The 25000-nt window shown below is 40.4% G+C and overlaps 1 protein-coding gene across 7 annotated transcripts in view; it reads left to right on the forward strand.

Moving 5' to 3' along the window:
- Window positions 1–25000, forward strand: part of SMPD2 (sphingomyelin phosphodiesterase 2) — a 128521-nt gene that overhangs the window by 43027 nt on the left and 60494 nt on the right. For 6 of the 7 annotated variants that reach the window (XM_085884144.1, XM_085884145.1, XM_085884142.1 and 3 more), the window contains 3 exons: window positions 2157–2233; window positions 2903–2996; window positions 23118–23207. In XM_085884144.1, coding sequence (XP_085740270.1) covers window positions 2157–2233; window positions 2903–2996; window positions 23118–23207 — 261 coding nt within the window. The remainder of the gene's footprint in view (window positions 1–2156; window positions 2234–2902; window positions 2997–23117; window positions 23208–25000) is intronic. The other variant, XM_085884147.1, reaches the window with a different exon arrangement.

Raw genomic sequence — 25000 nt, forward strand, 5'->3', positions numbered from 1 at the left:
CAATGACGTCTTCCGGTCGACAAAAATAAATAAATGAATGTGTTTCTAGCTTACAACTGCCATATAAAGACGTGTTCCCAGCGATTTTGGGAATTGGTATATAAAAATGCTGCTCATAAAAGGGGAACCCAACAGTGTTTTCGAGTCCTTTTTGAGTCGATGTCCATGTCAGCAGTAACAGTATCAGTATCAGTATCAGTATTAGTATTAGTATTAGTAGTAGTTTGTTCATGTTGGCAGTAGTAGGTGAGTGTGAGGGGGAGGGTGTGGGTTATGATGGATCGTCCTTGCGTTTAACGATTTAACGATTTAAATGATAAACTCAACGATTTAAATGGCTGCATCTCCACTATTGAAAGTAGACGCTTGCACTCAACAATTGGATTTTTTTTACACTCAACGACTTTTAAACGGTACCACTCAGCTATTTTCATTGTTTACAATGAACGATTTAAATTGCTGTCACTCGCCTTTGTTTTTTGACGCTGGGGTTTTGAAATTTGAAGCGTTTCTTCTGAACGTGTTAAAACGCTCAAACTCGACTATTTTAAATAGACGCTGCCGATGGACAATTGGAATCATAGCCAAGCTCGACATCGAAGTGTGAACATCCTCGTCATGCCGAAGAAAAGTTTGAAGAATGCTGCAAATAAGTGTCCTGGCCGTGGCCGTGGACGCTGACGCAAGGACGATCCATTATACCGACGTCTTTCAGCCTATGAGTAACTTAAAAGTAACGTCTGTCGATGTGTCGCAACGATCGCGTAACGTGCCAACAACACGTTAATCATAGGTTAGAAATAAGTTTCGGGTACGCTAAACATTACCTCGGCGTGTCTCAACTTATGATTAACTTACAAGTAGCATGTGTTGACGTCTGTCAACGATCGCAGACCGTGGCTACAACTTGTGGCCAGCGTAGTGGAACGTGTGAGTCATACGCCGGCATACGTCGTGAAATTTCAAGCATGAAAAAATTTGAGGACAACCGAAAAGTACAACGTTTAAAGCCAGCGTACAACGACGTATGGCAGTGTTTTTCAGCGTGCTCTCAATGTTATCAAAACTTACCCATAACGTATTCAACGTGTGCCAGCGTTTTAGAAAAAAAATTCAAAAATCGGCATACGTTGGCTAAAACGTCAAGGTGTGACCGGGTCTTTAGGGACACGGCTATGCCGCTGATGCAATGCCCCCAATACCAGTACACTGGTGCTCATTTCGCCAACCTCGGAAGGATGACAGGCTGAGTCAACCCCACCTGGTGTTATTTCAGCGGCTGACCGTGCTCAAACTTAGGACCCTAGGATCCCAAGCCAGCCACCAACACCAGGCTTGTTACAGGTTATGGTACCCTTCAATGTGAACTATGATTGAAATTTACAAGGATTTTGCCTGACTTTCATTGAAAATCCTAGGCTATCATAATGGCATTGAGGTATGCACACTCTCCTTTAAGTTGTCTATCCTGGCTCCGAATCCTGACCCAGTTATAAACTGTTATCCTGGTGTTTCATAGGCATGGTGATTCATAAATGTGTGTGCCATCCTTCAGTTGGACGTTACACTCATTGGTGGACGTAACAACCCCACGGTGTCTTTCACGAATGGTAGTTGAGCTAACACCAGCAGCATGCACAAAATTCCAAATTCCTCCTTAAACTACAGAGAGCACAGCAATGCAACCTCGTGCTGCATTCAAAAGAAGAACATTAAAAATCTTGCTCAAACAGTGACATCTCTTGTGGGTTTGTTATTTTATCTACAGTTGTCAAGCTGTGGATATTTCATATAGTTTTGAAACTACGGCTGCTACAAAAATGACTCCAAAATGAGACGAGTTTTTATTGAGTGTAGGGTGAGCTGACCTCGGAAACCACAATTCCCTAAATGGGTGGAATTGAAAGCTGAAACTTTGGGGTTTTCCAGGAACGTTAACCAGGTAATACATACTGAAAACTAAAATAATCTCGAAATGGTTGTGTGGAGACCATTTTTACATTTGAGTTTGATCGAACGAGTAAGCTTGTTTAAAATGTCGTGATTCATTCAGCTGAAATCATTGGTTTCTTCAAAACTTTATTTGAAATATTATGTTAAGATCTTCTCCACACATTCTACATGTCTGACCCTTGTGCTGTTGTGCTTTGCTGCAGGTATGGAGTGAAAAAGATTACATGAAGTTAAAAAAGAAACTTGCATCTTATTATCCATACTCTCACTACTTTCGAAGGTGCTCTGAGGTTTTTGCATTAACTACATTTTTAACACTTGACTATCAAACCAGTAAGAGTATTTATTAATTGGATATTATGAGTACTCTGATGGGGTAGTTCAGAGAGAGCACATTTACCTTTCAGCTGTCTAGTTTGGATTTTGATTCCTGACCTGATTATAAACTCCGACTGGCGTGTGTCAGGCGTGGCGTTGCATCCAAAAGTGCATCATCCCTTGGTTAGGTTGTTAATCTGGGCACCCATTTGTTAGCATTGATTGCTGGTGGACATTAGAGATTCCCACAGTGTCTTTTGGTGAAATATAAGCGAGTTATTGCCGGCTCCCTAAACAAATTCCAAATTTCGCTCTGAACCAGCTCCAGGCAAACATCAGGCCTGGCTAGCAAGTTCACAAGACAGACTTTGGTGAAATGTACATATGCCTACACTCTAGGACATAGCAGAGGAGTAATAATTGGATTATGAGTGTGAAATGGTGGTGGAGGAGTGAAGGTGTAAACCAAATTCTGTTTACAATACCAGCACATTGAAATATCAATGAAGTAGTATGTTTACTTGAGTTATTTCGAGACATTTTTCTTTGTCATGATGGATATAAAGGCTGGAGTCCGTAATGAGTTTTCTCGTTTTTAATTTTTTTAATATCTTTACTCACCTCTCAACAGTGGTGTTATCGGCAGTGGCCTGTGTGTATTTTCGAAGCATCCAATCATCGATACGCTACTTTATCAGTACACTCTCAATGGATACCCATTCATGGTAATATTTTCCTCTTTTTATTCCAACAACACTGATTGTTGATCAAAAGCATTTGCAAATCCATGTGACCATTGCACACATCCTCTTTTGGGTAATTGTCCAGCTAAAGTGTTGGCCAATTAGATCTGTATCTCATACTTCACCATGCTCTATCCCATGATACTTGTCCTTCCTCCAGATCTGCCTTTTCACATGTTGTATGTGTGAGCACCGAACACACAATGCTGAGTACACATTGCACCACTCAGGAGAGGTTTTTTTGTATACAACGACAAGGTTTGTGAAAGAGCAAGAACACTGAACAGATCAGGACACAACATAACAAAAGTAACAGTAGAAAGAGGGGGGAAACACCAGCAGTGAGGTTGAAGGACAAATAGAGGGAGACTTGGGCAAATATGGCAAGTACGGAGGAATTAGGGGTAGAGGAGGATGCAGAGTGTGGACAAGATGGATACAGGAACAAACTCTCAAGAAGGAAAAAAAATGGAAATTTGGAATGAGGTGGGCTTGGGGGTGGGGCAGTTAACAGGGGTAGAAAAGATCATGGTTTTGGATGGGGGACGATCCGAGACGGTGGTGAATAGCTGTCTTGAAGACCTGGAGGGAACAATGAGATTTGTTCCACAGGTGGGGAAAAACAGAGGAACGAAAGAGTGGAGGTGAGCAGTGATCCGAGATTAGGGAGTTAATGTTGGACCACCTGCACCCTTCAGAAACATGATACGTTGGGGTGGGTGGGGGGGGGGGGGGACAAATCACAGAAAGAGCAGAGGTGCGAGACCAGAAAAGAAGGGGGAGAAGACAGAGAGACCACTGACCTGTCTCCAATGGGCAAGTGATAGGCCCATAGAATCAGTTCATCGTGGGAGTTTCTAATGATCTTGCAGCCTTGGTTTCAGTGCATTAATGAGATACAGTACGTTATTCTTTGTTTTTTTGTACATATAGTCGAGGCTCGTGAAGGAGCTTGAACTAGTACACTGAATTGATCAGGATGAAACAGGCCAAAAGGAACAGTTTAGAGAGGGGGGAAACACCAACAGCAGAGCTGAAGGCTAAGACAGAGGGAGGTGGACAAAATCGGTGTGGGGAGGAATGGGGGGGGGCAGGAGAGGATGCATAGGGTGGACAAGATGAATACAGGAGGGAAAACTGGAAATTTGGAGGGATTGGGGTAGGGTGGGGTGGGGGGAGGTGGTTAATGACGGTGGAAAAGATCATGGTGTTGGATGGGGGGGTGATCTGAGATGACGGTGAACAGCTGTTTTGAAGACCTGGAAGGAAGGATGAAATTGAAGAGAATGTGGAATTTGGTTCCACAGGTTGGAAAAAGGCAGATGGAAGCAGATGGATTTCCAAGCAGATGGAAGATGACTGAGTGCAAATGACATGGTGAAAGGGCAGAGAGGATGTGAAAGAGCAGTAGAGCAGGTTTTTAGGACACGTGAGCTGATGCCATCTGGTCCAGGAGCTGAGTCAGAGTCGAGAGTTGAGAGAAACTTCACTACCTTCTCAGGTGTAAACCACATAGTCCAGGAGCAGTTGGGTATGATGGGGAAGGATGGGTACTGAGAGTGAGCTATCAGAGTACACAAGATTTGGAAGCAAACACAGAATTGTGGCATTCGGCCTTCTCACGAGCGGAGTCGGCTCTGGTGCCATTTGAAGTGAGAGAAGGAATAGAAAGGGAGCATACTCCAAAGACAGACTTCACAAGGCACCACCAGGTTTTAGAGGAGGGAGACAAGTTCATCATTGAGGTTGGACATATGTTGTTTTGTGGCTCTCCTGAGAGTGGACACACACTTGTTGTGGACTTTTTAGAAAGCACTGAGATTGCCTTCGGACGGATTTGCCCTCCAGGAAGAGAAGACAAGTTATTTCAGAGCAACTACCTCACCACAGGATTCAGTGTACCATGGGTGGGAATATGGGTAAAATTAATTGAAGATGATATGGAATTAATCTGTGCATGAGAGAGAACAGGTTTCTATGGAAGACTTCCCATGCTGAGTTAATATCAGGGGCAGTAGATATGGGAGACCAGTCCTGAAGAAAGATTGCTACTTGCAGTCCCTGCCAATCTGCTTGAGTGAAGTGCCAGAATTGCTGGCATTGAGGCAGCTCTCTGAGAATAGCCAGAGATGTTGGCTCTCACAAGCAGAGGATCAGATTAACTAATTGGAGCAGAGGAAGAGCAGGAGACGTTTGTGGGGAAGTTGGTCATCACCAAGTCCAGAAGGGAGGATTTAGCTTTTGGGAGAAATCCAGGTTGGAAAGTTCACATATTGAGTCAGTCCCACGGATTCGTAGAAGTCCTATGCTAAAATGCTACGGCTGGTGAGAAAGCTACCAACACCCAGCCAACTTGCATGGTGATAATTAAAATCACCACATATGAAGAAGAGAGATTCGAGATGAGTGGTTAAAAGTTTGTCCATGTTGTCTGAGAGAGAGATGTAGACAGAGTCCTCGCTATTCAGAGGGCGGTACACCACGTAGATGAACAAGAGGTGGGAGTGGAGGTGAAGTCGCAGCCCCAGAGTACTCCTGGGGGTTGGGAGATGCAAGATCAGTACAACGGCAGTGAGCAATTGAGTTATTGATGGAAAGTGCAACTCTGCCACCATGGTGGGGTTCAGGCCGATAAATTCAGTGGAGACATTAACCATGGAGGATTTAGCAATTGGGAGGATATAATTTAGCAAAATTGGGATTTAGAAAAATTAACCACCGATGATATAAAATTGGGGGAGACATTAACCACGGAGAGATACTAAGGACTCTGGGACATCCTTTGGGAAGAAGGATTCTGTGAAACAGATGTCTGGTTTATCGGCAGCGGCCTGGATTTAGAGATCTGGTAGGTGAGAGCAGAGACCTCGGATGTTTGAGGTCCACACAGTTAGAGATGGGAGGGGGGAGGAGGCATTGGGATGGTGCAGGATAGGGGGTGGCTTTGTGGGGGCAAGGTGTGGCTTTGAGGGGTGGGTGAGGGGAAGGTTTGAGCATATTGGGTGTGGGGGGAAGTTTTTAGTGTGTGTGGTAAAGTTTGAGAGTGTGTGGTGTGTGAGAGGGTTTGTGTATGTGGTGTGCGGAGGAATATTTGTGTGTGGGGTGCAGGTGAAAGTTTGAGTGTATGTGGTGTGGGGGAAGGTTTTAGAGGGTGGGGTGAGAGGGAAGCATTTAGTGGTGGAAGAGGTTGAAGCATAAAGAGGGTGGGGTGAGGAGGGTTGCACAAAGGGGGACATTAAGCTTTGAGAGGGTGGGATGGAGGTCGATGCTTTTTCTGATTCCAAATTCACAACTTTGACAAACGGAGATAAAGGTCAGGGGATGGTAGATATGATTGCTTGTTAAACGTACGGAGAAACGCTGCGCTGTGTGAGTGGGAGTGAGGGAGGTGGGGGGGGGGGCGTGGGGAGGTTTGTGGACGATGCGCAGAGCAGACAAACAGCTCGGAAAAAATAATCGTTTTGAAGGAAGATATATATATATATATATATATATATATATATATATATATATATATATATATATATATATATATATATATATATATATATATATATATATATCTTCTTCTTCCTCTTTCGGCTTGCTCCCGTTAGGGGTCGCCACAGCGGACCAACTGTCTCCATTTTGCTCTATCCTCCACATCTTCCATTGACACTCCAACCACCCGCATGTCCGCCCTCACCGCATCCATGAACCTCTTCTTTGGCCTTCCTCTTCTCCTCCTGCCTGGCGGCTCCATCTTCAACATCCTTCTCCCGATATACTCCGTTTCCCTCCTGTGCACATGTCCAAACCATCTCAATCTCGCCTCTCTCACTTTGTTTCCAAACCGTCCTACCTGCGCTGTCCCTCTAATACACTCATTTCTTATCCTATCCATCCTCGTCACTCCCAACGAGAATCGCAGCATCTTTAACTCTGCCACCTCCAGCTCTCCCTCCTGTCTTCTTGTTAGCGCCCCCGCCGCCAAACCATAGAACATAGCTGGTCTCACTACCGTCTTGTATACTTTCCCCTTCACTCTTGCAGCTACCCTTCTGTCACAAATCACTCCTGCAACTCTTCTCCACCCACTCCATCCTGCCTGCACTCTCTTTTTCACTTCTCTCCCACACTCTCCGTTACTTTGGACAGTTGATCCCAAGTATTTAAACCAATCCACCTTCCCCACCTCAACTCCTTGCAACTGCACCATACCACCACCCTCCCTCTCATTTACGCACATGTACTCCGTCTTACTCCTACTGACTAACATTCCCCTTCTCTCCAGTGCGTACGTCCACCTCTCAAGGCTCGATTCAGCCTGCTCCCTACTCTCCCTACAGATCATGATGTCATCCGCGAACATCATGGTCTATGGAGACTCCAGTCTGATCTCGTCCGTCAACCTGTCCATCACCATTGCAAACAGGAAAGGGCTCAGAGTCGATCCTTGGTGCAATCCCACTTTAACCTTAAACCGGTCCGTCATTCCTACCGCACACCTCACCGCTGTCACACTGTCCTCATACATATCCTGCACGATCCTCACATACTTCTCCAACACTCCCGACTTCCTCATACAATACCACAACTCCTCTCTTGGCACCCTATCATAAGCTTTCTCGATATCCACAAACACACAATGTAACTCTTTCTGGCCTTCCCTATACTTCTCCATCAACATTCTCAAAGCAAACATCGCATCAGTGGTGCTCTTTCCTGGCATAAACCCATATTGCTGCTCACAGATCATCACCTCTCCTCTCAACCGAGCTTCCACTACTCTTTCCCACAACTTCATGGTGTGGCTTAACAAACTTTATCCCTCTGTAATTTCCACAGCTCTGCACATCACCCTTATTCTTGAAAATCGGAACCAACACACTTAATCTCCACTCCTCCGGCATCCTCTCACTTTCCAAGACTTTATTAAACAATCTGGTTTACAACCCCACTGCCATCTCTCCTAAGCACTTCCATGCCTCCACTGGTATACCATCTGGGCCAACCGCCTTTCCACTTTTCATCTTCTTCATAGCAGTCCTCACTTCATCCTTACTGATACTGATATATATATATATATATATATATATATATATATATATATATATATATATATATATATATATATATATATATATATATATATATATATATATATATATACAGCTCTGGAAAAAAATAAGAGACCACTCCAAAAAAAATTAAATCAGCATCTCTACATGTATGGCAGCCATTCCATTCCAGTGTCTGTTGAATTCCAACACAGGCACGCCTCATTCCACTTAGTGAGGTACTGATTAGGTGATCACCTGAACCGAATCTTATTAAACAAGGAAAAGTATAAAAACCACTGCTGTGGTCATCACTATCCTCTTGCAATAGGTCCAGCTGGATGGCAAAAACAGTGCTAGTAGTACCTCAAAAGTAATTGGAATCAAAAAAAATAACTATTGACCATGCCAAAAGAGTTGAAAAGAAAAGTTTTGAATGAGGAAAAGAAGGGTTCAATTCTGGCTTTACTGGCAGAGGGATACAGTGAGCGTCACGTTGCTTCCATCCTTAAAATTTCAAAGACGGCGGTTCATAAGAAAAAGGTCAAGCAGCAGACATTGGGGACAACAAAGCTACAGACTGGCAGAGGGCGAAAAAAACGACTTGCCACTGACCGGGATTACCGCCAACTCATTCGAATGTTACTCAACAACCGTAGGATGACATCAAGTGACCTACAAAAATAATGGCAAATGGCAGCTGGGGTGAAGTGCACGGCGAGGATGGTTCGAAACAGGCTGCTCGGGGCAGGGCTGAAGTCATGCAAAGCCAGAAAAGCCCTTCATCAATGAGAAGCAAGGAAGAGCCAGGCTGAGGTTTGCAAAAGACCTAAGGATTGGACCGTAGAGGACTGGAGTAAGGTCATCTTCTCTGATGAGTCCAATTTTCAGCTTTGCCCAACACCTGGTCATCTAATGGTTAGACGGAGACCTGGAGAGGCCTACAAGCCACAGTGTCTCGCACCCACTATGAAATTTGGTGGAGGATCGGTGATGATCTGGGGATGCTTCAGCAAGGTTGGAATCGGGAAGATTTGTCTTTGTGAAGGACTCATGAATCAAGCCATGTACAAGGTTGTCCTGGAAGAACACTTGCTTCCTTCTGCTCTGACAATGTCCCTCAACTCTGAGGATTGGTTTTTCCAGCAGGACAATACTCCATGCCACACAGCCAGGTCAATGAAGGTGTGGATGGAGGACCATCAGATCAAGACCCTGTCATGGCCAGCCCAATCTCCAGACCTGAACCCCATTAAAAACCTCTGGAATGTGATCAAGAGGAATATGGTTGGTCACAAGCCATCAAACAAAGCCGAGCTGCTTGAATTTTTGCTCCAGGAGTGGCATAAAGTCACCCAACAGCAATGTGAAAGACTGGTGGAGAGCATGCCAAGATGCATGAAAGTGTGATTGAAAGGCAGGCTTATTCCACAAAATATTGATTTCTGAACTCTTCCTAAGTTAAAACATTAGTATTGTGTTGTTTAAAAATGAATATGAACTTGTTTTGTTTGTATTATTTGAGGTCTGAAAACACTGAATCTTTGTTGTTATTTTGACCAGTTGTCATTTTCTGCAAATAAATGCTCTATATGACAATATTTTTATTTGGAATTTGGGAGAAATGTTGTCATTTGTTTATAGAATAAAACAAAAATGTTCATTTTACTCAAACACATACCTATAAATTGTAAAACCAGAAAAACTGATAATTTTGCAGTGATCTCTTAATTTTTTCCAGAGCTATATATATATATATATATATATATATATATATATATATATATATATATATATATATATATACTAGATTAACTAGATGACCCGTGAACCTGTTGGGTTCCTGTTGTGACAGCAGTTGATAGCTGATAAAAGATAGCTGATAGTTGATTAAAAAAAAAAGATAGCTCCAGCGAACTATGCCGCTGAAGTTGTTTGTCGTCCTTTTAGATTCATCCTTTTCGACAGATCATCCTTTTAGAGCATTGATCAAATACTCCCAAAGAGGACTTGGCTGAATCGGGAATTGCTTTAAAAAAAAAAAAATTTCATTGCCTGATTTGAACGAAATTTGATACTGCACACTGCAGGCGAATGGTGAGTAAGGCGGCCCTAAGATTTTTGCACTGTCATGTACCGTTTTGGCTGTATTTCGGGAACATACATATATATATATATATATATATATATATATATATATATATATATACATACATACATACATACAAGATGGGAGTTTTAGTAATATACTAGACGACCCGTGAACCCGTTGGGTTCCCGTTGTGACAGCAGTTGATAAAAAAAATCATTTAAAAAAATTAAAAAGATAGCTCCACCGAACTATACCGCTGAGATTGTTTGCATTGATAAAATACTCCCGAAGAGTACTTGACTGAATCGGGAATTGATTAAAAAAAATCTTTTCGTTGCCCAATTTGAACGAAACTTGATACCGCACACCACAGGAGAATGGTGAGTAAGGTGACCCTAAAATGTTTGCGCTGGTATGCACCGTTTTGGCTGTATTTCGGGAACATATATACATATATACATACATATACATATGTATACATATATACATACATGATGAGAGTTTAAGTAATACATATACAGGGTGTCCCAAAAAAATGTACTCACATTTTGGCTCCTCATAACATTGAATTTTTCATTTATTTTCAGATCAAATTGACCCTAATAATGGCAGAAGTACGACTAGGTTTTGAAGAAAGAAAATTTATCATAAAGTGCTACTGGAAGCACGAAAACATCATGGAAGTGCAAAGACAATTTAGAAGACATTTTCACAAAGATCCACTAACGCGATGCACCATTGCTCGCATCCGAGATAAGTTTGAAACAGATGGAACTGTGCATGACGTCCATAAGGAGCGTTCAGGAAGACCACGGTCATCAACCACCCCCGCAAAGGAAAATCGATTGCTGGAAACCCTCCACCGATCCCCACGGAAATCTGTACGACAAATGGCTTGTGAGACAGGAATCCCAAAATCAAGCGCCCATCGCATTTTGAAGCAAATTAATTGGAAAAGTTACATTCCAACATTAATCCATTGGTCCGAGTTATCAGCTGTGTTTGGAACGTGATGGTCGTCAGTTTGAACATTTCTAAACATGCATTTATCCATTTATACATTTAACCATTAATCTTGTTTCCAAGTCAATAAACAACGCATTTATTATCATTCAAAGAGTGAGTACATTCTTTTTGGGACACCCTGTATATATATGTATATATATGTATATATATATATATATATATATATATATATATATATATATATATATATATATATACATATATATATGCGTTTATTGTGTGGTGAAGAATAACACGTGTAGCATTTATGAAGGAGATAAAAGGGTTGAAATGCATCCTCAAAATGATGTTTTCTTTTAAAAAAAAGAAGTATTTACATTTCATGTCAATTCAGTTTGGAGAAAACAGGGTGGGGTGTGGGGGGGGGGAGGATGAAGAACCTTATTTATGAGACAACTTCAGCATGAATATGCTGCAGGTACTCCTGCAAGCTACAGAATTTTGTGAAGACAAAATAGCTGTGAAAAGGAGCTGTGAGTGAGTTTATTAATATCATAAATTAAGTTCAGAAACTAAGATGAAGTCCAATTTTAGCTCATATTTTGCCTGCTTATATGAGGGAAGTCAACAACTTCAAAGTGATATTTCTAAACGAGTACACATTAAATATTCCCACCTACAGGGTTCTTCACACCTTGAAAGAGCAGGTTTTGGGTCGCTGATGACTTCACGTGATTCGAAGGTTGTAATCACATTAATAATCGTTGGGCAATTATTTTCTTACATTTGAAACTCAAAATATGCCAAAATTAACATTTAAGTCAAAACTTTTGTCACTGATCGAAAAACAGACCAGAATTTACCGAAGATGCTATGATGTCACGTTCTCCGAAAACTTCGTGAACATTCGGAAACAGCGTGTGAACAATGGCGAGATGCGAATCAGACAGTGATTTCAGCGGCGATGAAATTGAGTGTTTTCATTCCGATATTGCTGAAGATGAGTCGGAGGATGATGGGAATTTATACGATGGAGTTTCTGGCCCTGAGCCATATAAATTTGAGCCACTTGCAAGTGCCAGAAAGCGGCCTATTTCGTGTACAAGTGGCAGGACTGACTGCCCGGCAGTTCACACTGACAGACTCCACCACACAGATTGGTTTGTAGATTTTCATTTTCTTGTTCGATGCATAAAATAATGTAAAGTTTGATTTGTCTCTGACTTGATATAATAATTTTTAACCCTCAAGTCACTCAAGAGTCAGAAATAGAATGAATCAATAATGGACCCAAATATATAATACACCGTGGCCTTGGCGTTGAAGTCTTTCTGACAGCTGAGCTTGACCCCAGCGAAAGTGAACAGTTAGAACAAACCCCAACTTTCAAGAGACTGTTGTGGCATATAAATACCAAAACATGTTTAGCCTCATTGGGAAATATTCTACCAAATTTAGAAAAAAAGTGGAAAATTGATCAATTTTTTACAATTGAAATGAAATAGCCCAATTTGCTGATGCTGTTAAAAAGTAATTTAATCAACAATAAGTTGATTTGTTGAGAAATTTTTTCATGCTTGTGTTTTTCATAAAGTTTATTTATGTGTTTTTCCATGTACTTTTTAAAAATACATTTCAAGGTTTTTCTCACTTAAACTCAACAATTGATTCTGTGACAGGGCAGTATCTTTAGAACTTGTCAACCACAACTCATATTCACAGAGTGGTGATCAGTTGTGTTTATGCCTTCGTAATCCTCGGCTGTGAAATGGTCACCACAAATGACAAGTCCATCCAAAGTGTCCTCTTTACCCGTTTTCTTCGGGGGAAAATTCGCCCGTTTTGTTTGTACAAATCTTATCCACTGCCGGCGAATGTTTGATTCCTTCGGGAATCGGTGGGAGCGATTTACCCGTTTTCCAGCCATTTTCGCAAAACATGACGACCCACGTACGAGGCATGATGTACAAGTATCCAAATAACTTTGTTCTTCACTAATTCAAAATTTTAAAAAAGGATAATAAAGACAGTTGCAAGCTCAAAAAAGCGAAAGTACGGCCCACTGAACTGGACACTTCTTCAATGAGCGAGTGAGCATTCGCTTTGTTTTGGAGAACGTGACGTCACCATCCATATATGGCACGTGGCTGTTTTTTTTCAACAGCCTCGAGAAATAACAACTTCGGAGATAAATTTCATCAATTTTCCCAATAGTTAGGCAACCACAATAGTTTGCATCGAACTATTTAATGCACATATAATCATATTAATACATTTTCATAACATGTTTGGTGACCCACAACCTGCTCTTTTATAAGTACCTTTACTTAAACTTCCACAACTCAGTTTTCTGGATAAATGAAATTGATGTTTTCCCTATCCCCAAGTATAGCAAATATACTACTGTTTTTGATCAAGATGGAAAATTTTATTTTCATGCATGAAAAACGTTTTAAATTTAAATAAAAATCGTTCTCTCAGCCTTGCATAAAAGCCTGCCATGCGTAAGGCTCGTTATTTTGTGTCGCAGCAAAATCACTGCATGGGTCTGATATGGCAGGTCATGGGGCATGCAGCTCCAAGGGATGCTCTTGGGAGATACAGATCATCCTTTTTGAGCACATCAATTTTTGTAAAGTTGATTCACCGTGGTCCAGTGGTCTATACCACAGTGCAATTCTAAAAATAATGGAATATGGGGTGAATGAGCTCAATTTTAGTGTGGTTTGGTGTTGTTGGTTAGAGTTTCAGTTCTGTAGTTGGTAAAGTGTTTTTTTTTTTACAGGCGTGTTATGTATGCAATAGTGAACCCTTGATCTGAACCATGGAATTGCTCTTAACACGCATTGTAAAGATTGGTTTAAGATTTTTACATGCTGGTTGTAATGCATCAGAGTTTTAAATTTCATTGGAAGCTATGATGATGTTTAGTCAATGAATGCTGTGTTAGTCAGCAGATAATAGTCAACTGCTTCCATAAGGTTGGATACTTTTCAAAAGTTGCAGAAAATGCACTTGAAAATGATGTCATTGAGGATCAGCAATGCGAGCTTGCAGCACTGAGACGCCAATTCTTATGATCCGAGCATTGCATTTGAAGACTATTAATGTGGATGCCAATGTCGTGGTGGCAACTGAACTTACTGAAGAGGAAACGAGGATAAAAAGATATAAAATGTCTTTTTCCCCGTGGTGTTGGTAATTTTGGTGTATGGAGTTAAAGGGATGGCCCATATTTACAAGATTTATGTGTATGCGCAACTGTCTTGAGTGGTCATGTGACATGGAAGATTGCATATGATTAGGTTATTCGGTCATGAATATTTACGGTGTGTCACGTAGTTATATTGTGCAAGATATTTGGTCACGTGACATGATATTTTTGATTGGGAATGCAAATTTCACACAGAAGGGATTCAATGTTCACATATTTTAATGGGAGCCATACTGAATTAGACAAACAGTATAACATTGAATGATATTTATTTATCTACACAATAAATTATTTAACTATCACAAAAGAAAATTATCATTCATTTGAAAATGCTGTTAGATCAGTTTTTGTAAACTGTATGTAAAGGTGGTTGGGGTGAAATTGAAAAGAGTAATTAGAATTTGTTTTTAATTTTCATGAAAGATGCTTCATCATATAGGTATGAAAAAGTAGAACAATTATTTTTGTGCCAAGTTTGAACAAAATTGGTCCATTCATATCCGAGATATGGCTGCAGACGGACGCACAGACGATTGAGACAAATTTATAAGCCCCTGTTTCGGACTAAGTCCACTGGGGGCTGATAATCTCCAGTGTTATAAAACACCAATATATTCGGTGATATTGATGAGGACTGCTTTAAGCCTACAGCAACGAACTTCTTTCTCGTGTGGATGACTTTGAAGACATTTTTCATGCATCTCCGCGGAACTAAGAGAATGTCACTTGTATTGAAAAACTTGAAAACGTGTTTACTGATACATTTCTTAGTCAAGTGCAAAAATCCATCTGGGACTACTTCTGCAAAATAAAATAAAAATATCTTAAATCAACAAACGACACGGCAAAAACACCCTGCACATTTTTCATTGCATACAAATTTACATGTTTATGCAAATTTCAAGCTTTCACCTAAATCAATGCCAAGCTTTCTCAAATCATGATTTCAAACAAGGATTTGTCATAATATTGAATACCTGTATATATGCCTGGTGTTGGCTGTTAGGGTTAGGGTGGTGGGCTTGGATCCTAGGATCCTGATTTCAAATCCCACTTGGCTGTCGGATTAACACCAGGTGGGGTTGACTCTGCCTGTCATTCTTCCGAGGTCGGCAAAATGAGTGCCAGCTTGCTGGTATCCTGTGTCGGAGTGGCGACCCGTCCAGGAATGTACCCAATATCCAAGGAGACTGCTTTGGCAGCACCAACGCTCTGCACAGAGTATGGTCCCAATGGATGGATGGATTGAAGATATGTATCCATATTCTTTCATTAGGGGACCAAACCATCCTGGCTAGGGCTCTTGATTTCGTTAAGATTATTATTATTATTGTTACTATTATTATTATTATTATTATACTTCTGCCCCCATTTTGTACTTTTATTCGCTTTTAAATTGGTTTTCTCTGCCACTGCTTGTCTGATCGACATGTAATTTTCAACATAGGAGTGACTACCAATGGATCATTTTTTTAATGATAACTATGTAACCTCTGAGGTGATGTGGTATGGCAGCCATGTTGGAAAAAAACTTTGGACTTCTTCGAAACCGGTCAACGAAAAAAATTGAAACCTGAAACTTGACAAGTACTCCCCATGGGGAATTAATGTTGATAATGATGATCCATCCATTCCATCCATTGGGACCATACTCTGTGCAGAGCATTGGTGCTGCCAAAGCAGTCTCCTTGGCTATTGGGCACAATCCTGGATGGGTCGCCACTCCGACACAGTGAAGTGAAGATAATGATGATGTCATCAGTGAAGTGGTATGCCAGCCATAATTAGATCCGGAGAAATCCTTATCCAATCAAGAAGAAAATTATTGAGGGTGATCTTTGAAGAAATTGTTATCATCGGTCATGTGGTCTGGCAGCCATGAAAAAAAAAACTTAAATTTTTTTTCTTCTTCAAAATGGCTTACCCGATCAATGCGAAACTTCATATACATGATCGCTTAGCCATGGGGAATATAGGGTGATAATTTTGATGTTGTAAGTCACATGGTCTGACAGCCATTTTTGATTTAAGCTGAAACCTTAAAAAATGTATTCTCTCAAACGGCTGAACCAATGGATACGAAACATTAAGTGTATCATCAACTACCAATGGGGATCCACAAGGGTGATAACTAAAATGCCATCGGTCACATGGTCTGCGAGCCATGTTGGAATAAAGGTGAAACCTACAAAATTGCCTTTAAAAATAATCTTTTCTCAAATCACTAAACAAATAGATGCCAACCTTTTGGTACATCATCAACTTCCCATGGGGATAAAAGGATGATAATTAAAATGTAATTAGTCACATGGTGTGGCAGCCACATTGGATTTAACGAAAACCTCAAAAAATACTTCTGTTGAACCGCTTCATAGATTGATGCGAAACTTCAAACATATGATGGACATGGGGAATATAATATGTTGAAAATGTCAATGCCATTGGTCACATGGTCTCGCAGCCATGTTGGATTAATGGTAAAACCTGTAAAAACCTACTTTTCTCAAACTGCTCAAACAATGGATGTGAAACCTCACATGTATGGTCAACTACCGTTGGGAAATATCGTTTGAAAATTAAAACTTCACAGGTCACGTGATTTGGCAGCCACATTGGAGAATAAAAAAATATCATATACGATCAATACGAAACTTTAAATATGTGATCAACCTGTGCATTCTGAATTAAGTTTTATAAAGATGACGTCGTGGGTCACATGTCCGATCGAAGTGGGGGTTCGATAAAAGCGGAGTGGCTTGGACACTGGCATAACTGCTCACACTTATAAAGCATGCTTCTAATTATAGTTATTATTGCCTGACACTTTGTCTTAATAGAACAAATGAAGGGTGAATACATTTGAGAAAAAGGAAAAAATTATATGAGCAATCTGACTATGCTCTGGAGTGCATTTCATCACTATTGGGAAAAGATTGACTCAAACATAATCCAGAAGCGAATTAAACCAATCTCAAATGGAGTTGAGGCAGTTCTCAAGGCAAAAGGGGCCACACTGATTATTATTGATTTTATGTAAAGAAAGATTTGATTTTTTTTTCCTATTATAATGTGTTGTTATATTCTTAAGAGTTCATGTCAATCCCTTAAGTGCTTTTGGTTTCATATTACAATAATTTATTTTGTTATCATGTATTGATTAATACATTTCTTACTGGACTCATACTTTTGCACCCTACTATTATGTATATGATGCCAGTATAGCAAAGGTATTGTGGTCCAAATTAATTCATGTATTGTATCCCTGCACTGACTGGAAATGAGTTGCAACCGGGATATAAAATGGCCGCCACGTGCCAGAGCTGGAACTTCGGCCTGTGGAAGTTCATGGATCACAAATGAAATGTTCACTGAGGCAAAGTCGACTTTTTCCTGTTTGTTACAAAATTGGTCAAGTGGTACTTTGTACTCTTTATATTTTTCTCAACATTAAATAACCTCAACCACCTTAATCAAGTGTCAAAATTTTTTTTTTTTAACCACTCAGAAGTTTAATAAACATGATATATATTGACCTCAAAGGTAATTGTTCTTTTTCAAGTAATGTCAAAGTGATTATCAGTGATGAATGAGATCTTTTTAGACCTGACCACCCAACAGATGATCGGATAAGATCAGTGATTGCATTTTTTTTCCTGAATGGCGTGTACTTAGTTGGCACGATTTTGCAATGATGCAAAGCAATTCAAATGGTACTTCATGTCGATGGCTGACACATAGGAATACAAATATTACAGTACAATATACACATTAACATTAGAGTGTCTATTGATTGTAAATTTAGGGATATTGGAAGACATTAAAATAAATAAACAGTTGTCTAAATGCCCTGGCCCCTCATTCAAACAGTTTCGTAAATTGTCCCAGATTTATTACATTCCATGGCACTTTGTGGCTTTTTATGAATGAAGAGGGTGGGATTAGTTAACTGGCAAAAAGGTCTATATGGAAACCTTTTACATGCAATGTTGAACAGTAAACCCTTAAATATCATGGGGGTTGTGTCCGGGAAAATTCCGTGAGAGTCGAAACCAACGGATAATTGGAAAAGGGGGGTTTAGTTCCTGGGTTTCGAGGAAATATAGAGGAAAGTCGGCGGCACCAGAAATGAACACGTCAATTGAAATTAATATGTAATATATATAACTATATATATATATATATATATATATATATATATATATATATATATATATATATATATATATATATATATATATATATATATATATATAACATGTTTATTATATATAAACATGTCGCCACTTATAACAGGGGCAATACATATATATATATATATATATATATATATATATATATATATATATATATATATATATATATATATATATATATATATATATATATATATATATATATATATATATATATATATATATATATATATATATATATATATATGTATGTATATATATATATATTGTTGTGGATTCCTGCCCGCCGGCGTGCGAACGACCGTGTTTAACCAATAGCGGCCGCTTCACCCACCGAACGGACAATCTAGTCACGGCTTTCTGGATCAATGCCAAAAACCAGCCATAGGTGTGTTTTGAGCACACTACAGCCTCGTCAATATTCTACCCGCGTGCTACAGGGTCAATCACCGAATTGTCGATATACCTAATTAATCGCGCGGGCAGACTACCGAGAGACTGTACCTCAACGGGGCCGCTTGAAAATGAGCCGCTTAAGCAGCTCGCTTCGTTTTGGGATAACCGAGCAGGGTATTTATCGCGCAGCCTGTTGGACCCGATCACTTTATCGGTTATTTAACAACCAACTATATTCCGAGTGCGATATGGCAGTTCGATTAGGGAAAGGACGCAACGAACGGGTTAACATTTAAACAAGCACATTTATTGAAATAGCGGCACATATGCAGTCATGCAGTCATATAATCAAGCTGGCAAGACACGCATGCAGTTTGCAATCGACAAAGGCAAAAACAAAAGTACGCATGCAATTATGTAACATGTAAGGGACAAAAGCAATGCAAAAGAGCTACTACCGTCTATCTATTATGTACACACTTAACAGTTCTACTTAAAGACATGGCGCCACAACGTTCATGCAAAGAAACAAAGGAAAAACCCCAGGACAGATGAGGGGTAGACTGGACCTCTTGTGGTCTTTATAGACACGGAGCGTTGTAGACCGCAAAGGCTCCGAGAGACCGAGCTGGCTTCCTTGTCCCTCGTGGTGACTCGCTAGGGCGACCCTCGACGTCCCCTCTCCAGCGACCCACGGTAAGGTACAGAGTATGGTCGAAATGATCACATCAAAGGTACGGCAGGCCGCGCGCCTTGGCTCCGCTGTGCTCCGCTCTCTCCAGTCCCCTACCGCGGCTCCACCCACTGCCCACAACTCCGACATGACACTCTTTTCTCTCCTCCACACACCTCACAACGTCCAGCTCGACAGTGCCCAACCTTGCGTTCAGCGCGCCCTTTTATCTCCACGGCGCCCCGCCCCTCCCTTCCGCCCCCCTCTTCCAGCATGCGTGGGAAGCTTCCAGAAGCAGGGCATTTTCCTCGCCGAATCGGGGCCTTTGTCATTCTTCTTCTTTTTTATAGTTAGTGTCGCTTTATAATCCTTGGTGTTGGGTTATTCTCCTGCTGCGTCGGCCGGCACAGATGTTATTCGTTGGGGTGGGGGGGTGGGGCCGTCGTATGCTTTCCCCTGATGAATGCCAGGCTTCTTGCAACCGTGTTCCGTAGTGGAAATGCGGTGGTGGTTATGGTGGTTGTTGTAATGGTGGCGTGGTTGTTCGTTGTCTGTGGGGATGTTGGCGGTTGACGAGAAGGTGGTTGTGGTGATCGTGGTTGTTGTGGAGCGGTTAATGAGAGCGATGTTGGTGGTGGAGGTAGTTGTTGCGAAGCGATTGATCCAAAATAACGATAGCAAAAGAAAAACGGCTAACTGAAGATTCACAACCCTGCACACAAATAATTGCCCGTTAAACATCGGTGGGGAAATCGATCTGAACACAGACTTATCGACATAACTGATCTAAGGACGTATATGGTGCTCTGCGAATTTCCACAGCCGTAACTATATATATATATATATATATATATATATATATATATATATATATATATATATATATATATATATATATATATATATATATATATATATATGTGATTTCCCCCATATCACCGGTCCACTCAAAGGGTAAATCCGTACTTTCACCTTTTACCAACATATCTAACAACTCGATGTTTTTTTCGCACAATGTCATAACCTTTCTCTTCCTTTTGGCACATTTAATTTTGTCCATTGTTTTACGTTTGGGCACCATTATTAACTGTTGCATGGCTACTAGATCGTGTAGATCTAGTATTACAGCATCTCCGTATGTCATTTCCTGTTCAATAACAATTCATTATTAAACTTGGCCTCATCCTGTATGCTGGTCTGATTACTACAATTTACGGTACGCTATAAACAAGAAAAGGCTCGTAATGAGAGGTAATCGTACACGCGGATGCAAACACTGACTCATCTCAGCTCAAAAACCACGATTGTCCGAAATGAAATGCTGCAATAACTAATTTGGAACACAATAGGTTGGTTTTGGTCACATCTGCAATTGGTCGAAACCCACGATGCTGGAACCCGTGATATTTGAGGGTTTTCTGTACATCATTTCACTCCAGAGACATTGGAGTACTTTTGTAGAGCGTTGTAAGGATCTGGTAGAATAACCTGAAAAGCAGAGTGTCGTGCAGAGATTTTTGCTCATTTTTGGAACTTCCCCTTACCAATGTCTGAACTTACTAGATATTGCTTTCTAATTGCTAATCATATTCCTCACATCTGTACCAGCATTTCAAGCCAAATTGGGCCCGAATAGACAAATTATATTGGTGAAACTTTGCATAGTCTGCTCCATGGGCTGAATCACAATAAAACTAGTTGGTGGCCATCTTAGAAAATGGCAGATATTGCTGTTATATGGGAAATTGGCAATGGCCTTGCAGCTGAAAAGTTTCCTTTCGGCCTGCTCGACAAGTCTGACAAATTGCATGCTTGTATCATTAAAGTCACAATACCCCCAAAATTTGTCATATCTGCTGGGCTACAGTATGAGTAGTTGGACAGGTAAAAATCTAAAACCTGTCTGTCATATGGACAGGTTGGAAAAAGTTGATGTTGAGCCCTGCCTCTCTACCTTGACTCCCCCAGTGACTGTTTGAACATCTCACATCTCAAGTGATCACATAACCTTAGGGTGGAAAGGTCATAGAAAAGTGATCAATGATTTATTGAACATTATGGACTGCATTAATAATACACATCACTCCCCTCCCCAAATAAATTAAATGTACATCTTATTTGAAACCAGAAACAGTTTTGGTGTAATCTACCTGCTTTATAGTTTCCTACATTTGATTTTTATTGACTCGGATATTCCTGATCTAGTTGCCTGTAATTTCAATTTCTTGCTGCCCTATTGAACAATTGCTAAATGCACTGTCTCCCTCTTCTGTAATAGTCCCTTCCATCCTTGAGTTATCTTACTTGGTGAGTTTTTGTTTTTCCTGATATCAATGACACTGCTTAAACTTTGACACGGACACTGCTTGACACTGCTTAAACAAAGCTTAAACTTAAACTTCCAATGACATGGAATGCATGGCCTTCGATTATTTTTTTTTTTTTTTTGTAACAAATTTTAATTTTTTCCAGGCTGCTTTTTTTCTCTTTACAAATAAAGCTTCACCACTCGAGTCCAACAAGAAGTTGCACCTTTTCTTTCTTTCCAAATTCCAGTACCTGGGGCTGTCGGTGTTGGTATTTATGCTGATCGGGTGCACATCTGTGTCTGTGTTTGGTTATTGAACCTCAGCGATGCATGATGAGGGTGTGAGAGGGAAGGAAGGATGGAGAAGATATTCCAATTTAAAACAGCAATGACTGATTTTTAAAATTTTATTTACTTGATCAGGCATGTTTTTGCCTTGGTCTTTGCAAATTGGTTTCTTTAATGAGGCAACCAAAGCACATCAATCTCAAAGTAGGTCTGAACTTGTACTGAAATTCACGAATTTCATTCACCTTATAACTTAGGAGTAGCGAAATGAATAGCCTGGCCCAACAACATAACCTTGGTATAATATGATAAAATTAACAGAAAGGAGTTGGAACAATTGACGTGCAAAAGTGAAAGCAGACAAAAATGAGGAGCATGAAGGAATTATGTATTTTACTAAAAGTTCAAGTATCACATCAAAGGTAATGTGAAACACTCATTAGAGAGGAAAAGTTGCTCAGGCACTAATTAATGTTGAGGTGCTATTCACTTTCTACTTGAGGAGGCAAAATACAAGCTTGTATGAGTAGAGATAAAGTTTCTATTTCAAATGGAAATATCTCTCAGCTGAAACCATTAACAAGTAAATGTCGAGTTTAATTGTTTTATTTATTTATTTATTTATTTTGCATGATGTGAGAAAAATCCCAATCATTACTTTTGGATATTCACTCATCATTATTTCCTCAAAATGAAAGCCTCATTGGGCCACTGAGCTGATACCTATTGGTGGTTGTTACACACCAGAGGTTGGGGACAGAATTCACAAACTCCAAGTTTGTATTACTTCCTCACCTACCAATCTCGTCCTCCAGATTTGAACCTGCAATAAAATTTTACCATCTCGGCCATTGTCGTCTTTGTATATGACCGCATGTGTGTTGTGGCATGTCAGAAAAGGATCTCAAGTTAATTACTGTTTCTACCCCAACAGCTTCACCATGGTGACTGGTTTGGTGGCAAGTCTGTGGGTCTAGTCGTTCTGAACATCAGCGGGATCATCGTCAATGCCTACATCACTCATGTATGTTGAAAGTTATTTGGTTGGGTGGGAGAGGGAGGGTATGTGAGGACTTTAGGGTGTAAGCTCTTCAAAACACAGTATACATTTAGCTATATCGATTGCATTACCCCAGGACAATCATGTCACAGAAAATGTTTATTGATACAACAGCTTTTTCTCACTATTGACTATAGCATCATCAAACACCAGTTGGTAAATATCCATCTCCATGGAAAAAAAACACAGGGGTTTAGGTAAACCCCAGGTGCAGTTCACAACAGCAGAGAAGATATGCACGGCAAATGCTTCTGACTCCTCTGCGGGTTATATTACTGGACACAGATGGCACATCCAGCCAATACATTTGTGTTATGCACAAACGATCAGGAACGACCGTTTTGCCACTAACTGGTCTTCAAATCGTCTTCAATTTATTTTTGCCTCCTGCGAATTGTATGTACAGTGGCCTGCAAAAGTATTCACCCCCAACCAATAATGCCACATTTACAATTATGTTGAAACAATTGATCCAAATTAACTTTTTTATTCATAATTAAAGAGATCAAACTAAACACTTGTAGTTGAAGGAGGTTACATGTCAGGAATATCTGCAAAAAACAAGTACAAACCAAAATTCACTCGTTGAAAAAGTATTCAACCCCTTCGGTCAGTACTTGGTGGAAGCACCTGTTACAGCAATGACTGCTACGAGCCTTTCTGGGTAGGGTCTCTACCAGCTTTGCACAGTGAGATGGTGAAATCTTCACTCATTCTTCACGTGAAAATTGCTCTCGTTCTGCCAAGTTTGATGGAGATTGTTAATGGACTGCAATCTTCAAGTTTCGCCATAAATGTCCAATTGGGTTCAAGTCAGGGCTTTGACTGGGCCACTCAAGAACATTAATTTTCTTCTTATTCAGCCACTCCAGTCTGGCTTTAGCTTTGTGCTTTAGATCATTGTCCTGCTGAAATGTGAATCTCCTACCCAGTTTCAGGTTCATGGCTGACTCAAGCAGGTTTTCATCAAGGATTCTCCTGTATTTTGCACCATCCATTGTCCCTTCTATCCTGATGAGCTTTCCAGACCCTGCTGATGAAAAGCAGCCCCATAACATGATGCTGCCACCAACATGCTTGACACTGGGGATGGTGTTGTCTTGGTGATGTGCAGTGTTAGGCTTGTGCCAGACGTAATGCTTTGAATTTAGACCAAACAGTTCAATTTTTGTCTCTGACCACAAAACTTTTCTGCACATGTCTGCGGTATCATTAAGATGCTTTTTCATAAACTCCATATGAGCTTTTAGATGCGTCTTTTTCAGCAATGGCTTCTTTCTTACCTTCTGTCCATAGAGGCCAGCTTTGTGAAATGAACAGGATATTTTTGATCGATGAACACTTACCCCCATCTTTGACATAGAGCCTTGCAGATCTCTCAAAGTTGGATTTACAATGACATCCCGAACCAGTTTCCTGCTTGGCCAGCTGCTGAGTTTGGATGGGTGAGCTGATCTGGGCCGAGTCTGGGTGATATGATAAGTCTTCCACTTCTTCATGATGGATTTCACTGTACTCAAAGGGATAATGAGTGACTTTGAAATCTTCTTATAACCCTCTCCTGAACGGTGTTTCTCCACCACTTAATGTCTGACTTCTTTGGAAAGCTCCTAGGTCTTCATGTTTATCTTGTTGGTTGACCAAGTGAGTTGCACCTTGAAATGCCTGTGAGATAAGTGTGGGAGCTTAATTTTTAAGGTAAACAACTAATTACATGCAGGTAAAACCTATTACACTTATTTTATAACCTTTTCAAA

This window comes from Eptatretus burgeri, chromosome 6 (genome assembly GCF_056783735.1).
Source record: "Eptatretus burgeri isolate ZD-2024b chromosome 6, Ebu_testis_v1, whole genome shotgun sequence".
Classification (NCBI taxonomy): Eukaryota; Metazoa; Chordata; class Myxini; order Myxiniformes; family Myxinidae; genus Eptatretus; species Eptatretus burgeri.